At 36.8% G+C, this 15,760-nt stretch overlaps 1 protein-coding gene across 3 annotated transcripts in view; it reads right to left on the bottom strand.

Annotated features, from left to right (window-relative positions):
• The window catches only part of cpeb2 (cytoplasmic polyadenylation element binding protein 2), a 42,806-nt gene that overhangs the window by 5,538 nt on the left and 21,508 nt on the right, over positions 1 to 15,760 (bottom strand). The window contains exons 4-10 of one of the 3 annotated variants that reach the window (XM_067446793.1): positions 14,038 to 14,088; positions 10,611 to 10,634; positions 9,341 to 9,514; positions 6,221 to 6,310; positions 2,158 to 2,276; positions 924 to 1,038; positions 463 to 644 (exon numbers count right to left, since the gene is read on the bottom strand). In XM_067446793.1, coding sequence (XP_067302894.1) covers positions 463 to 644; positions 924 to 1,038; positions 2,158 to 2,276; positions 6,221 to 6,310; positions 9,341 to 9,514; positions 10,611 to 10,634; positions 14,038 to 14,088 — 755 coding nt within the window. The remainder of the gene's footprint in view (positions 1 to 462; positions 645 to 923; positions 1,039 to 2,157; positions 2,277 to 6,220; positions 6,311 to 9,340; positions 9,515 to 10,610; positions 10,635 to 14,037; positions 14,089 to 15,760) is intronic. The other 2 variants (XM_067446794.1, XM_067446795.1) reach the window with 2 other exon arrangements.

The raw sequence follows: 15,760 nt of genomic DNA on the forward strand, positions 1-15,760 counted from the left end.
AAGACAATAGAAGTCATTATAAAATGACATATAAAGATGTACCAAAGTCCTGCTTAAGTAGGTCAAAACAAAAGGCCCTATCATACACCCGGTGCACCCGGTGTTTTTTGCTGCTTTTAGCCCGACACAGTTATCATTTTAACCATTTCCAGCTCCACGTTGTTTAAATAGCAAATGCATTCTCGCCCATTTGTTCACCCATGTTCTGAAAACAAGTTGTGTTCAGGCACATTGTTGGGACATTGCTATTTTGAGGCACTGAAAACGACTGCGCCATTGACTTTAGACCAGGTTTTTGTTGGTCAATGGCAGAATTTATTATGTGCGCCTATAGGCGGGTGCACAAACACATGTACACTCTGATTATTACATTAAAAAATGAACACCATACACTGCTGAAATGAAAAGAGTAGCATGATAGTGTGCTATTCTGGATGTAGCTGTTAAATGGCATCTGGTTACCCGTTTGTCGATGTCGCCATGCTGCAGCTGGACGAATCGGGCGCTGATGGCAGCGATGTAGCTCTGCTGATTGGAGAAGGCCACACGCCCCGCCCCCTTTGGGTACTTCAGCTCGGGATCCGTGTCAATGCCAGCGTAACACACTCCACCATACAAGCGGTCCATGATCATGGCCAGCTCCACTGCAGAGCACACAATAATAATTTAAAAAATCAAGTATTTTAAAAACAATATATAGAGAGATCATGATCTGAACTTGTCACATTGTTTTTTTAAAAAAAAAGATGAATTTAAAAGTTAAAGACCATTTTATAAAAGCACATATTAGAACACACACATTAGTATACATCTTAATACTTTTTGAAGTAGTCAAGAAAACAACTAAGTTGATCTTTGTTGTGATTATTGGCATCTCCTCACAATACAGTGTAATTGAATCTAAAAGCACAGGTTAGGCATACCGGCTCTCAGTGGACGTGGCACTCCTCCTACAAAGATGGTCTTGCGAGGGTCCAGTGGCTGAGATCCGTCCATCACAAAATCACTGTCACTCAGGTTCCACGGACGAATCTGGACCTAAAACAAACACCACACACACATCCTGCATATGAAACAAAGGTACTGTTGCGTTTTGGATCTAGTCCAGTTCAATGCATGATGACTTACCCCTATGGCCTTCAAAATTGTATCCCATACACTTACATTGTATGTGCTTCATTAACTAAGATACACTATATTGCCACAAGTTTTAGGACGCCTGCCTTTACACACACATGAACTTTAATGACATCCCATTCTTAATCTGCAGTTTAATATGGAGTTGGCTCACCCTTTGCAGCTTCAGGCCCACCCCAACAGTTTCAACTCTTGCTGAAAGAGTTGCTTTCCACAAGGTTTAGGAGTGTGTTCATGGGAATTTGTGAGCATTCTTCTAGAAGCGCATTTGTGAGGTCTGGCACGAGAAGGTCTGGCTTTCAGTCCCCGCTCTAAATTCATCCCAAAGGTGTTCTATCGGGTTGAGGTCAGGACAGGCCAGTCAAGTTCCTCCACAACAAACTCACTCATCCATGTCTTTATCGACCAACGCTTTGTGCACTGGTGAGCAGTCATGTTGGAACAGGAAGGGGCCATCCCCAAACTGTTCCCACAAAGTTAGGAGCATGAAATTGCCCAAAATGTCTTGGTATTCTGAAGCATTAAGAGTTCCTTCCACTTTCACACAGGTGTCAACCTATCACGGTACCACGTTTAAATTCACTGAGCTCCTGAGAGCGACCCATTCTTTCACAGATATTTGTAGAAGCGTCTGCATGCCTAGGGGATTGATGTTATACACCTGTGGCCATGGAAGTGATAGGAACACCTAATTTCAATGATTTCGAGGGATGTCCCAAAACTTTAGGCAATATAGTGTAGTTTTTGACAATAAACAATTTGTTTGTAAAGATAATTTTTTATTATTAATTACTAATATTTTGTAAAATGAAATTGATACAAATGCTGTTAAATAAGTTTAAGTCTAAAGGCCAGATTTACTAAACAATCGTTTGCACAAAAAAAAAAATACATTTTGTTGCAATTCTAAATCCATATTCCAGACCCCTTGAAAAGGACCAAGTGTAACAGTAACCCTAAGACTTCGGACTCATTCCCAGAATGAACGCTGACTCTGTATGATCCAGTATGAGGACTCACAGGCTTGTCTTTGATGGTGGGGCTGGACACACACAGGTAGAGTTTGCCATCCTCCTCCAGACAGGCTTCAATCAGGGCCTGCACTGAGCTCTCCTCTTGAAACAGGAGGAAGGCGTAACCTAGACAAAAGCACACCACACACACAGTCAGTCAGTCGGTATCAGCAAGGAAGACTATAAACCACGACGGACAGAGCTCTGCCTTTAAGTAGCATTCCATTACTAACTGAATAAAGAAAAACGGACCCACTTTATATTAGGTGGCCTTAACTACTATGTACTAACATTGTAATTAATCATTTGATACAATGCACTTATTGTGTACATACATTTTAAAAATACCTGCATGTAATTACATCTGTAATTAATTTCTGTAGTTACATTTGTAATTACACAGTTGTCACTTCCCTTACACCTAACCTTACCCTAAAACTGACCCAGACCACCACACCTGTCCCTAACTCTACCCGTATCCCACCTCAATACCAGCAAAGGTGCTTTGCAATACAATTTAAACACAGGAAGTACATTGTACTTTTTTTTTGATGTAAGTACATAGTACTTAAGGCCACCTAATATAAAGTGGGGCCAGAAAAACTAAAGGTGTGTCCCAATTCATGTACTTATGCACTATTCTATGCCGTTTTGAAGTGCAAACAGTGAGACTAGTGTGTTCACACAAAATTCCACATAGAAAAAGTGCACTTCAAATACCCGGATGATGCACTTAATTAACTGAATAAACGAATGCTGGACACTTCATTCACTCAACTTGCCGCTTTAATTACGTCATGGACAGAGGTGTAGGGGTTAAAAAAAAATAGGTGGGTAAACTATAAATTCTGGGTGACCGCATCGTGGTCATGGTAAGGTGGGCCACTGCCTACCGGTGTATGCAGCCCGATCTCATGGCAATTCGTACTAATTTTACGAGGTGGCTAAATGTCTCGTTTTGTCCACAACTCAGTTTACTGTCACATATGAGAGAACACACTAGAACATATTCACAAGCTGGAATCAAAGAATTTTACTTTTGTCTTAAAAAATTACTCGACTAATCGATTATCAAAATAGTTGTCGATTGCAGTTTTTGCCAATTGCTAATGAGGCAGGTGCAGATTAACGACAGAAGGATGAATTTGGTGCCACATTTTAATTTAAAGAAAACTCAGTTTCTGTAATTAACAGAAGAAAGACAATATAAGCTGCACTGTAGTTTCCACAAGTGTAATGGCTGCCTACATTAACAGACAATTTTGCTAAACTAAAAAAACAATAAAACCAAAAAAAAATTTGCTATAATATTATAAATATTATAATCAATCTGCAATCAATTGCAATGCCTTGATTTTTAGTAAAGTTGTCATACCATTAGCCATAAATGCAATAATTGTCATAATTTTTTTCTGTGTTTCGGTTTTCGCCATGGTTTCCTCTTTTTCGGTTTCGGCCAAAAATTGTGATTTCAGTGCATCCCTACTGACAATGTTCTGCTAGGTATGTCGTCAACACGCTTCAGAAGATGCCAAAACGAATAGTTTCATTGTTGGGACTAAAAACCTAAAACTGGAAGCTATAAAAGACCACGAATCATCCAAATGCCACATCCAGGTAAAAAAAGAGCGCACAGAGCCCTACTCATTTAATGAAATCTATATCAGTTAATGGTTTGTGAGTGTATAAGAGAGAAAGAGAAAATGTCAGTATTTAATTGAGACTTGAGATTAAATAAACTGCTTAAGTATTGTAGAGCTTGTAGTATTAATTTTCACATGCAGTTACACATTGTCGGTTAAAAACAGGAAAGTGGCTGTAAAACCATTGAGTGGCTGGTAGATTTTGAAATCCACCAGCCACAGTGGCCGGTGGACAAATAAGTTAATTTCCATCCCTGCTATGAAACTTTCCCAGTTGATTAAAGATGAGAAAAAAAATATTTCATCTTTAAATATGCAAATTAGGCATTATCTAATTATATATGCGCTAATGTGCAATATTGCAATATTGTCACAAACTTTCAGTGGTTTAAATACCAGAGAATGCATATAATTACATCCAGTTATTTATCTGATAAAAATGTATCCTGAATTTTACTTGTATGCCTACATTGGCTAATGGGAAAAGGAAGAGATGACTTTTTGAGTCAGTGGCATGAATCTAACCGTGAACCAAATTAACCCCAAAAACATAAAGTTTAGTACTGTTTTCCGAGCTCACTCACTTTGGGCTTGTAGCCGAGCCCGTTTGCTGGCATTAGGAGGAGGGCTGCTGTCTTGACGGCGCTTAAAAAATTGCCGGATATCCATTTTTGAATCTTTGCGTGTCATTCATGAATGATTCGTTCATTTTGAACGAATCTTTAATATGACTCGGGACTACCGAATTGTCCCAGTGATTCGTTCATTTTGTGTTGACCGTGCATGCACATTACGCAACATATGGGTTCTGATTCTGAATCGACAGGTGAGATCCGAGTCTTTTGTTCTTCATGTCAGTCCCATAGAGACAGAAAGAGAAAAGATTAGTTAATTTTGCTGAACGAGACTCAAAGATCCGAGTCAGTAAAATGATCCGAACTTCCCACTACTCACACTGACAGTTGCAGCGCAATATGAAAGACTTCATCTAACTGTACAACAAACAACCAATGAAAATGAACAATATGAAATTATGACGACATAAGCTTAATGTAAAATGGCTTAGGAACTGTAGGCTATTTAGAGGTGGATAAACTCAATTTAGAGGTGGATAAACGCACTTTGGAGGTGGGTAAACGCTATTTCCGAATTGTGGGAGGTGCGTAAACGGCGTTTACGTCCGTTTAGCCTCCACTACATCCCTGGTCGTGGAGGGGGAGGAGCTATGTGACTATGATGTTGAGTGCAAAATAACCTTCATAGTGCATAAGTGCATTGCGTATGGCAAGCCGTTCATTCACAGGATCATTTATTCATTCTTGATATCAAGAATTCATCATTTTTTTATATCAATAATTACTTTGCTACTAGTAAAAAATATACATTGCTGATATCAAGAATTTATCTTTCACTAGTTGAAGTGTTAATTCTTGATATCTGTAAATGTATTTCAACAAGTTACATTTGTTATTTCTGAAATCTGAAAATGTATGTCTGATATCAATATAATTTCAGATATCTAAAATGGCTTTCTTACTAGTAACAATCAAATTCATGATATCAGAAATTAACATTGGCACTAGTGACAATCGAATTATTGATATCAAAATGTTTAATTTTTACTAGTAGCAATTCAATTGTTGATAAAGAACAGACATTTGCACTAGTAACCACACAATTATAGATATCAAAAGTAAAGGATTAAGGACTACATTTTATCAGGTCTACATGATATCAGAAATTGGTATTTCTGATATCAATAATTAGCATTTGAACTAGTAAGAGATCAAATATTGTTTTTAACAATTGAATTTCAATGGCTGCTTATGGTGACATTTAACAAATTAAAAAAACAATTACAGATGTCAAGAATAACAGTTTTTACTAGTTTAAAATACAGTTTTGATATCAAGATTTCATATTTCTGCGAGTGATGTCATTGCTAATACCGAAATACCGAAGTAATGATATCCAGAACTGCTATTTTAACTACTGAAAATTTAATTGTTTATATTAAGAATTCATATCCTGGGAATTAATTAAGGTCAAAAAGGCTTGCCATACATAGTGTGCAGTGTGTGATTTGGGACACAGCTTAAGGATTTAGTGAATTGAACTGGATAGTGAATAAACTGTAGACAAGAAGTGTCTAGTGTACATGCGTGTCATTCGATAGTGTTGAATGAGCTTTCGTTCACTTGCACACATAATATACAAAACTATAATTTTTTCAAATGATGATGAATTTGATGAAGATAAAGTATTGAAGGGTTTTGAGTATGTATCTGATTACATCACTCCATACTACATTAGTGTTATGTCTCAGAGTTTACTGTTATTTTACAGTGCAAAATAGTAATAATCACAGTGCAGTATGTACATGCAGATCCTGGATTTCTATGAATGTGGTGATTTTTCTAGAAGTACCTTTAGGGGGGAAGTAAGACTTGCTCTCTGCTTTGTGTGGCCAGTCAACAACCAGGTGACCAAAGCGCCGAAAACTGCTTGTAATTTCATCTGTGTGAAAAACGAGACACTGAGAATCAGAGATAACTGCGGGAACGGTTGCAGATCCTTTTGCATAATAAAACATAATCATTTTAATCTGCATGAGTAGAGGAAAATCAAACATCAGGAAAAAGTGGAACAAAAATTCTGCACCGTGCTTCAGTGTAGCCCTGATAAATATATTTCTGCAAGGTGAGGGATCAGAATCTCTTCAGACTGACAGTAAATCATCTATTATCAGCGGCAGCCATTTTGTTTGCAGATCTGTTTTGGGTTTTATGTGTTTCAGTGCTGTGATTAAATAATCTGCTACCAGAGAGACGGCAGAAAGATTTCAGTGGCTCCAGGGAAAGACTGAAACAGTTTTGCAAAACATAAATTATGTTTATGAGTTATTATTTTATAATAACAACATTATTTTGCTTACCCCACTGGCAGATTATTTTGCTTATTTTAACCCAAAACAAGACAATAATTTTGACTTGTCTAGTAAATGTTACTTAATGTAAGAATATTTTGAAATTTTGACTAGAAACAAGACAAAAATACTAAGCAAGGCTATGGATCAGAGCTTGATAATAAAGATGAAAGAAGAGAATGTGAGAGCAGGTGATAATGAGTGAAGAGGTTCCTGCTTTCTGAAACATCTAGAAAGAGTTTAATATAAAATAATATAATATAACATAATATAATATAATATAATAAAATATAATATAATATAATATAATATAATATAATATAATATAATATAATATAATATAATATAATATAATATTATTTTGTAATATTATAATATTATATTATGTTATTATATAATATCATATTTTGATATAATATAATAATTTTAGAATTAATTATTATAGTTAAAAAAATGTATTGATCCAATTCATTGGAACAAAGAAGATATGTACAAACAAAAACTGCTTTCAAAAACATATTGACAAATTGAAATACAATATAAAATAAAATAAAATAAAAATTGAATCTATTTTATAAAATCTATAATAATTTAATATAATTCATATAATATTATATTTATAAAATTAATTTATATTATATTTTTAGAATCCATTATTATAAATTCTATAATAAATATAATATAACACAACATAATATTATTTTCTTATTAAAATATTAATATTAATAATAATAATAATAATAATAATAATAATATTTTCCTTTAATAAATATTCTTTAAATTATTTTTAAAAATATATATATAATTTTAATACGAATTATATAACTAATTAATGTAATTAATTTAATTAAAACAAATGTATATAATAAATTAATTAAAATGTTTAGAATACAGAGGTGGTCAAAAGTGTTGGCACCCCTGGTAAATATGATCAAATATGGCTGTAAAAAAATAATCTACATTGTTTATCATTTTGATCTTTTATTAAAGAAATGCACAAAAATCCAACCTTTCATTGAATTCAAATAATTGAAAATGGGGGGTAAATCACATTATGAAATAAATGCTTTTCTCCAAAACACATTGGCCACAATTATTGGCACCCCTAGAATTTTTTATGAGTAAAATTTCTCTGAAGTATATTCCCATTAGTATTTACATTTTTTGGCACACCAGGGTGACAAGGAACATGAAATTGTCCAGCTATGATGTCTTGTTTCACAGGAGTATAAATATAAGGAGGCATAAAAGCCAAATTCCCTTAATCATTCATCACAATGAGTGAAACAAATGAATATAGTTCTGATGTGCAAAAAAAGATTGTTGAGCTTCACAAAATAGAAAGAGGCTGTAGGAAAAGAGCTAAAGCACTGAAAATCCCCATTTCCACCATCAGGGCAATAATTAAGAAGCTCCATTTAACTAAAGATGTTACAAATCTGTCTTAAAGAGGACGTGTGTGTGTATTGTCCTAATGCATGGTAAAGAGAAACGTTTGAGTGCACAAAGACTCTCCAAAGATCACAGATGGAGAATCGCAGAGATTAGTTGAGTCTTGGGGTCAGAAAGCCTAAAAAAAAAAAACCAAACAACCCCTAAATCACCACATGTTGTTTGGGAGGGATTCAAGAAAAATCCTCCTCGCTCATCCAGAAACAAACTCCAGCATATTCAGCTGTCAGACACGACTGGAAAGTCAAAAGGGACTGGGTTCTGTGGTCAGATGAAACTATAAAAGAGCTTTTTGGCTACCAGATGGGTTTGGTGCAAACAGGGATAAAAAGTACCCCATGCCCACGGCTAAAAATACAGCTGGATCTTTAATGTTGTGGGCCTTTTTTTTTTGCTGGAGGTCCTGGACATCTTGTTCAGATTGTATCATGGATTCTAGCAAATACCAGCAGATAAAAAATAAAAGACTGACTGGCTCTGCTAGAAATCTTATAATGGGCCGTGGTTGGATCTCCCATCAGGACAACGATCCAAAACAAACATCAGAATCAACACAAATGTGTCCCTGAGCACAAAATGAAGCTTCTGCCATGACCGTCCCAGTCCCCTGACATGAACTCTATAGAAGATGAGTGATGAACTGAAGAGAAGAAGCGTCAACATGGATCTGGGAATCTGAAGGATCTGGAGAGGTTCAGTACTGAGTAAAAGGTCTCTGATATCATGTCAGGTGTTCTTCAAACTCATCAGGCATTATAGAAGAAGACTCAGAGCTGTTATCTTGAAAAAAGGAGGTTGCAAAAAGTATTTAATAAAAGGGCGCTAATAATTGTGGCCAACGTGCTTTGGAGAAAAATATTTATTTCATAATGTGAATGTGACCCCCAGTTTTAATTATTTGACTTTAATGAAAGGTTCGAATTTTGCTTTGCTTATTTTTTTTTATTTTTATAAAAGATCAAAAGGATTAACAATACAGATTTATTTTTTACAGTCATATTTGATCATATTTTTGCCAGGGGTGCCAACAATTTTGACCACCACTGTATAATATTATTATTTTTTTTATTTATTTGACAAGCTATTTTAAACATCACATACATTTGCATTACGTCACAAAAATCTCCCATGAATGCAACCATTAAGTTCAAGCCCTCTCTGAAACTAACCTTCATCGATGTCAGGAGGCAGGCCGCCCACGAACACTTTGCGGGAGAACCTCTCGATGCGCTCCCCATTCTGATGGGGGTAACAGTGAGGAGACCCCAGGACCCCCGGGACACCCTGGTTGCCATGGCCATCGTCCAGAAGCCCGTCATCAATGGGGAAGAGGGAGGAGCGTCCTGTTAAAAAGTGAATGACAGGTGAGACACCATGGCATCAACATCCATCTTGGGTGATCTGATCAGCATTACTCAAATGGCACTCTTCTGACATGAGAAAGGGTCAAAACAAAGGCCTTTGTTTTGGTATAATCGATATACATTATGTTAGTAAGTGGTTATTCATGTCTAAAGTGCAATAGGAGACAAAGTCGTTTAGCATAGCACATTTGTTTCTGACTAAAGCTCCGTTTCCACTGAAATTACCCGGAACAATTTGTCCCAGGAACTTTTCTTCCCCTCAGACCTGCTGCTGCTGTCTGCGTTTCCATCGCGGTCTAAAGTACCGTGAAGATTAGTCCGGTGACGTAGGACTGTGCGGCTTTCCCGTTCCTGCTGGATTTCGTCTTATGCATATAAGCTTAATAAAGCCTGAACCTCGTCATTCCATCTGTCGGTATTTATTTTTATTTCAATGTTGATTCGAATAGCAAACGACTTGCATGCACTGCAACACACTTTTAAATTAAAATAAAATGCTGTGTGGACTCAACCAATCCGCATGTTTAGCACTCAAGTCCTACCCCTGAAAGTTCCTGAACTTTGAAAAAGTACTACCTCGCGAGCAGGGCCATTTTGAGGGGGGGGATATTTACCTGGAACTTAATTTAGACCCCAGTACCTGTGGTTGAAACACACAGAGTACCACCCCAAAGTCCCTAGTTGCTGGGGAAAGTTCCTGTGGTGGAAACGCGGCTTAACTCTGAATGTGGTATGAGATCAGATCAATCTGAACCCTGTTCACAATTGTGATCAGACCACCTGAAGATAGATAGATAGATAGATAGATAGATAGATAGATAGATAGATAGATAGATAGATAGATAGATAGATAGATAGATAGATAGATAGATAGATAGATAGATAGATAGATGTGTCAATGCCTGTATGCATCATGAACTGCAGTTATAAGTCTCAAAAACGCACGTAAGACTCGTGATTATACCAATAAACTAATCAAGTTATCTTTAGTTGTCAAATGTCACAGCGTACACACATATACACCATACACAGACGTTGCCATGCCAAAACAGATAATGAACAGAGTGGATTTTACCTCGTCGTCTCCCATAGCTCCTGGCTGCATGTGGACAGAAACAATACAGAACACTATGAGACAGCTGACTGGACGCTTGTGTAAATACAGGCAAAGGTTTACTGATGAAATATTCACTACAGCGAGTCATCGTGGTCCGCTAGCTAGACCAAAATCTCAAACAACGATATATATCATATCAATATTCTTTGCTAGAAATAAGGCTGTTACGACACCAAACCTTTTGACGTCAGTGAAATGTCATAAAACGATAATACCACAGCAAAACGAATACTGGCCTAACTAATGTAAGTAACAATTCAATAAAAACAAAAGAAGCAAATTAAAAACAATAGAGCAAATCAATACAATATAAGAAAGATACAAATAAAATAAGATGTGCTTCGATTTTACAAGCTGTCCTTACAGAAGTATTCAGGAAAGAAATTCTATGAATTGAATATAGTAACTGAAATGAAGGCAGTACATTTTTCAGCAGTGGTGTGTAGCGCTCGCACTCACTCACTCCTACTAGCCACTAGTCGGGTTGAATTTTATATATAATATATACATTTTTCAATTGTAGTCGTTAACTCAACCTTCCAGAAATGAAAACATAGAATAGTTGTGAATTGTCACAAGACTGTGCTAAAGCTGCAGCAGACTGCATTTGACAACAAACATGATTGCTCAAACTGACAACAGTAGCCTATATTATTAAAAAAATCAACCGGTTATACCGCCCAGCAACAAAACCAGCATAAACTGGTCTTTTCAGATGACTGAAGGTTCAATATAAAGGCTGTGCTAAATATTTTAACTGTTTACATTTACATTTATTCAGTTAGCAAATGCTTTTATCCAAAGTAACTTACAACTGAGGAAGCGATCCGTCATGAAGAGGCCTGAAATACTATGTTTTGGAAAGTGCTTAGAGTAGCATAAGCTACAATCGGGAGGGAATAGAGGAAAAATGGAGGCTTTTTTAAGAGGAGGTTATCTCACAGAAGAGATTAAGTTCCTTTTGTTTTTTGATACCAAGTGAAGGAACAAGAATGAAGCTGCACTGCTGTCATTCCTCAAAGCACAATATTCCAGAAAACCTCTTCCCGTGTCACTCATGTGTCACTTCCCGTGTCACTCATATAATCACATGACAGACAGCACACGTTCCAGTGGATCAACTGACCAACATTAGTGACTGCTCTTAGAAATCATGTGATCTGTACTAACACACATCCGTCTCACCCTTGTGACCCAAACTAGCTGCAAAACCAGTTCAACAGCACATATAAGTCTGTCAGAGCTGAGGTGCAGTGGGCTATGAACATGCTCAGGCTGGTCCCAGTCCCAGTCCCATTACCCCCTTTTTTGCCCCAAATATTTTTGTCTACACTTCACTTTCATATATATATATATATATATATATATATATATATATATATATATATATATATATATATATATATATATATATATATATATATATATATACATACTCAGCCGGCACTTTGGAACAACACAACCTTGTTTCTGCAGTGACAAACAGCATACTTCCTATAACAATGTCTGGTGTTTACGTTTTACATGGCATTCAAAAGTCACATGAAAACCGGCAAAGCATTTCATGTGATTTTCTGCCATTGACATTTCCTAAATATGATTAGAATTCAATCGGATATGCTTAAAATCAGGTTTGGACTGAGGATTAAGATATTGGCATCAGCCATCCAAAAAAATGTTTTGTATATATGTCGACGACTGGACCAATTCGAAGTTCATTCCCAAAACTGATAACCTGATCTCTAGTTTTGGCTCAGGTCAATCCATCAGTGTAAATCAATAGGGGGACCCATTAAACTAAAATTGTATGTGTAAAACAACTGGTTAGGGGTTTATTACTATCCCTAAATAAGAGCAGTTTTTTTTTATGCTTGGACAACACCGCTGATTAAAGACACAAACCAAACAAAACAAAGCCTTTTGGGTACAATGACAGTTATTTTTAGAGTATAATCTATGATGATCCAATTATCCAAAAAAGAAAGCAACAGCTGTTATTGAAATATGGCATCACAAGAGAGCAAACCACAGTTTTGCGAGGCTTCAGAGACTGTGATCTAAACCGAGAATAGCGAATCTCAGCCCAGCCAAACACAATGAGCAAGAGTTCAGTCACGCTGACTAAAAATGGATGGAGCCCTACTGGCAGACGCTCCGTCTGGATGCAGTGAGCTGATTTGTCAGCCAAGACTGCTATACTATGCATAAAATGCTAAATTGTTGAAATTCCTTTACAAAACCATTCAGATGCAAAAGCATCTGTAAATAACCTTAGGACAGCAATATGACACAAATATAAATAATTTAAGCGAGGTAATTTGAGTGGCAAAGCTGTGACAAACTGTGGTTATATTTGTGTGTTTACACTTATACTGTAGTTCGGTTTGCTTGGTTGGTTTGGTCCGAGAAAAAAGAAAATGGTCCTGGTCTACTTAATGTTCACAATGGCATTTAGGCATAGGGATATGTTCACAACCTGATTGGTCGGCTTTTATTACGTATACGTAACATATGGAAAATCCAAATTAATGCTGTGTGCTAGGCTGTAGCCTCCATATGATGGCATTTTGACCCGCTGAGAGCTCATGAAGAGCTTATTAAATGTGTAAAGAATTCAAAACAGCGGCAGGAATCCCTCCGTCACACACACAAAGCAAAATCTGCTGCGAGGAGACGGTGTTTCCAACTTTTGAGCAACATTGTGGCTAATATTATGAGAAAGGGTCCTTTTTAGGAGGTCCTTTTTACATGTCTTTGGTCCATGTTGATCCAGTCCAGTTGAAACACACCAGAGTCCATTTGGAAGTGGAACGAGACCCATCTTTACAGCGTCTCGGTTTTCTTGTTTGGTGCGCACCAGGGTTCAGATGACACAATTATTCAAATGAACCACACTAACAGACCAATCGCACCAGGGTTCGTTTTTATCCAACTAAACATGCCATGTGTGAACACAACCTAGCAAGTATGCAAGACTTTAAACCTAAGAACATGCTAAGTCTTTCAGATCCACAGATAAAGACATCAAGCCAGTTACATTGGGGACACAATTATAAAACATAAGATTTCAAAAAAAAAAAAAAAGTGTGACTGGGCAGACCATTTAAAGATTTAACAACATGTCTATAACAATAAAATAGCAATACAGCTACTATAATAACAATAATAGTCGTGGTTCTGGATGATAACAGACATCCAGTCATGCTAAAATCCACATCATGATTTAATGAGTGTCATATCAGTGGGGATAGTAACACGTCTTCATCAAACACATCTAGATTCCCAGGCCAGCATTCGTTGGGCTGTTTCTAAAGATGGCTTCTGCTACACATGAGCAGATTACAGAAAAACAAAACAAAAAACTGTAGCTCACTGTCATAATTACCATTGAGCATGAGTAGGCCGTCAGCGCCAGGGTGGGGACATCCCACACGGCCTGAACATGAGAGAAAAGACAGAGAGAGAAGAGAGAGAGAGAGAGAGAGAGAGAGAGAGAGAGAGAGAGAGAGAGAGAGAGAGAGAGAGAGAGAGAGAGAGAGAGAGAGAGAGCAGTGTGAATCGTAGAGCCATGTGTCATTGTTCCAACACCTAGAGAACTGCCTATGTAGGGAGCAGCTTTAGACATCTAGAGAAGGCAAACCCAGATTGCGTTGTTAAAAGCTCAGTGGAACAGACCAGCTAACAACCTTTGTATTTTTATGCTTAGAAAATGATATTGTTTGCTTAGCAAACATGCTAACAAACAGAGAATGAATTGGGAGTTGGTTCTCTCACACGTTTCACATGATTAGTGATGCTTTCCCTGCTGTTTTGAAGCTAGCATCCAAATCAGTCTGCATATAAAAATGAAAAGGGTTTCTATTTAGAAGTTGGAAATGCTGTTAAAGTACAGTCTTGTGCCTTTGTCTTTTTTTCTGATTTTCTAATTTTTTTTTTTTTGCTTCTATTTTTTCTTAAATACTGTTGTGATTCACCTTGTAGTTTATTGGTTTGGTTCACGGCTTATCCAGCTTCAACAAAATACTGTTTTTAAAATCCCAATGGAAAAATACTTCCAGAACCAAAGCAGCTGGCCCTAAAGCACTTTTTTAAAGGCTCGTTTACACCATGAGTGATAACTATATTGATAACTACAAAGTTTTAATAATCAATTTATTTCTATGAGAAGCGTGAAGTAAAGTAAAGCAAAGTCATGTGTTTGTGTAAGAAAAATATCCAAATTTAACACTTTATAAAGTAAAATATCTAGCTTCAAGCGGACCGCCTTCTGTATTCAACAATAAGAAAGTGTAACGCCTCTCATTGTTCAAAGCATTTACATAGCGTCCGACGTCATACGCTGCCCCATTAATAAAGCTTGGAAACATCCGAATATTTATTAATATAACTCTGATTCAACAGAAAAAAGAAAGTCATATACACCTAGGATGGCTTGAGGGTGAGTAAGTCATGAAGTCATTTTCATTTGAAAAGGAACTAATCCTTTAAGATCACCCTTAAATTTGACCCCGGTCACATGATGGATGCAAACTTAATGCCTGTTGGGCTTGAAGCGCCCCTGCACAGACCGATCAGTGTATGACATCAAAGTACTGTGTGCTCTCCAGTTGCTCTCGTGCTGCTTTAAGTCGAACAAACCCATAAAGTGTTGAATCCGAAGCTCTGTCAGATGACACATCCCAGTTAAACATGAGCACTTAAGACACACTCTCGCTCACACACACACAAAACCCTGAATGTGTGGCTGTCAGGGACTCCATGACCTGGGGGGATGTTAGAATGAATCCAAGGTCCCAGTCAGACCGAGGGAACAGTGCCCAGACGGTGTTTAAAATCTGATAATTCCCAGGGAATGTTATCTAGCTGGCAACAGAGACAAGGTTTAAGTGATCGTTTTGAAAGCACCAGCAAAAACTATTTGAAAACAACAAACCACACAGTAATTGTTTGCATTGTTTTCAAACAAAAGAGTTGTTTTATGCATTTATGGAGTTACATTATTTCTAAATGCAAATGTTCTCTTTCCTAAAGAAAAACGGTAACTTCTGAATTTGAATTTGAATGGTAAACGGTAAACTAAAAACGGTAACTTCTGAATTTTTATTTGA

The sequence above is a fragment of the Pseudorasbora parva genome, chromosome 6 (genome assembly GCF_024679245.1).
Source record: "Pseudorasbora parva isolate DD20220531a chromosome 6, ASM2467924v1, whole genome shotgun sequence".
NCBI lineage: Eukaryota > Metazoa > Chordata > Actinopteri > Cypriniformes > Gobionidae > Pseudorasbora > Pseudorasbora parva.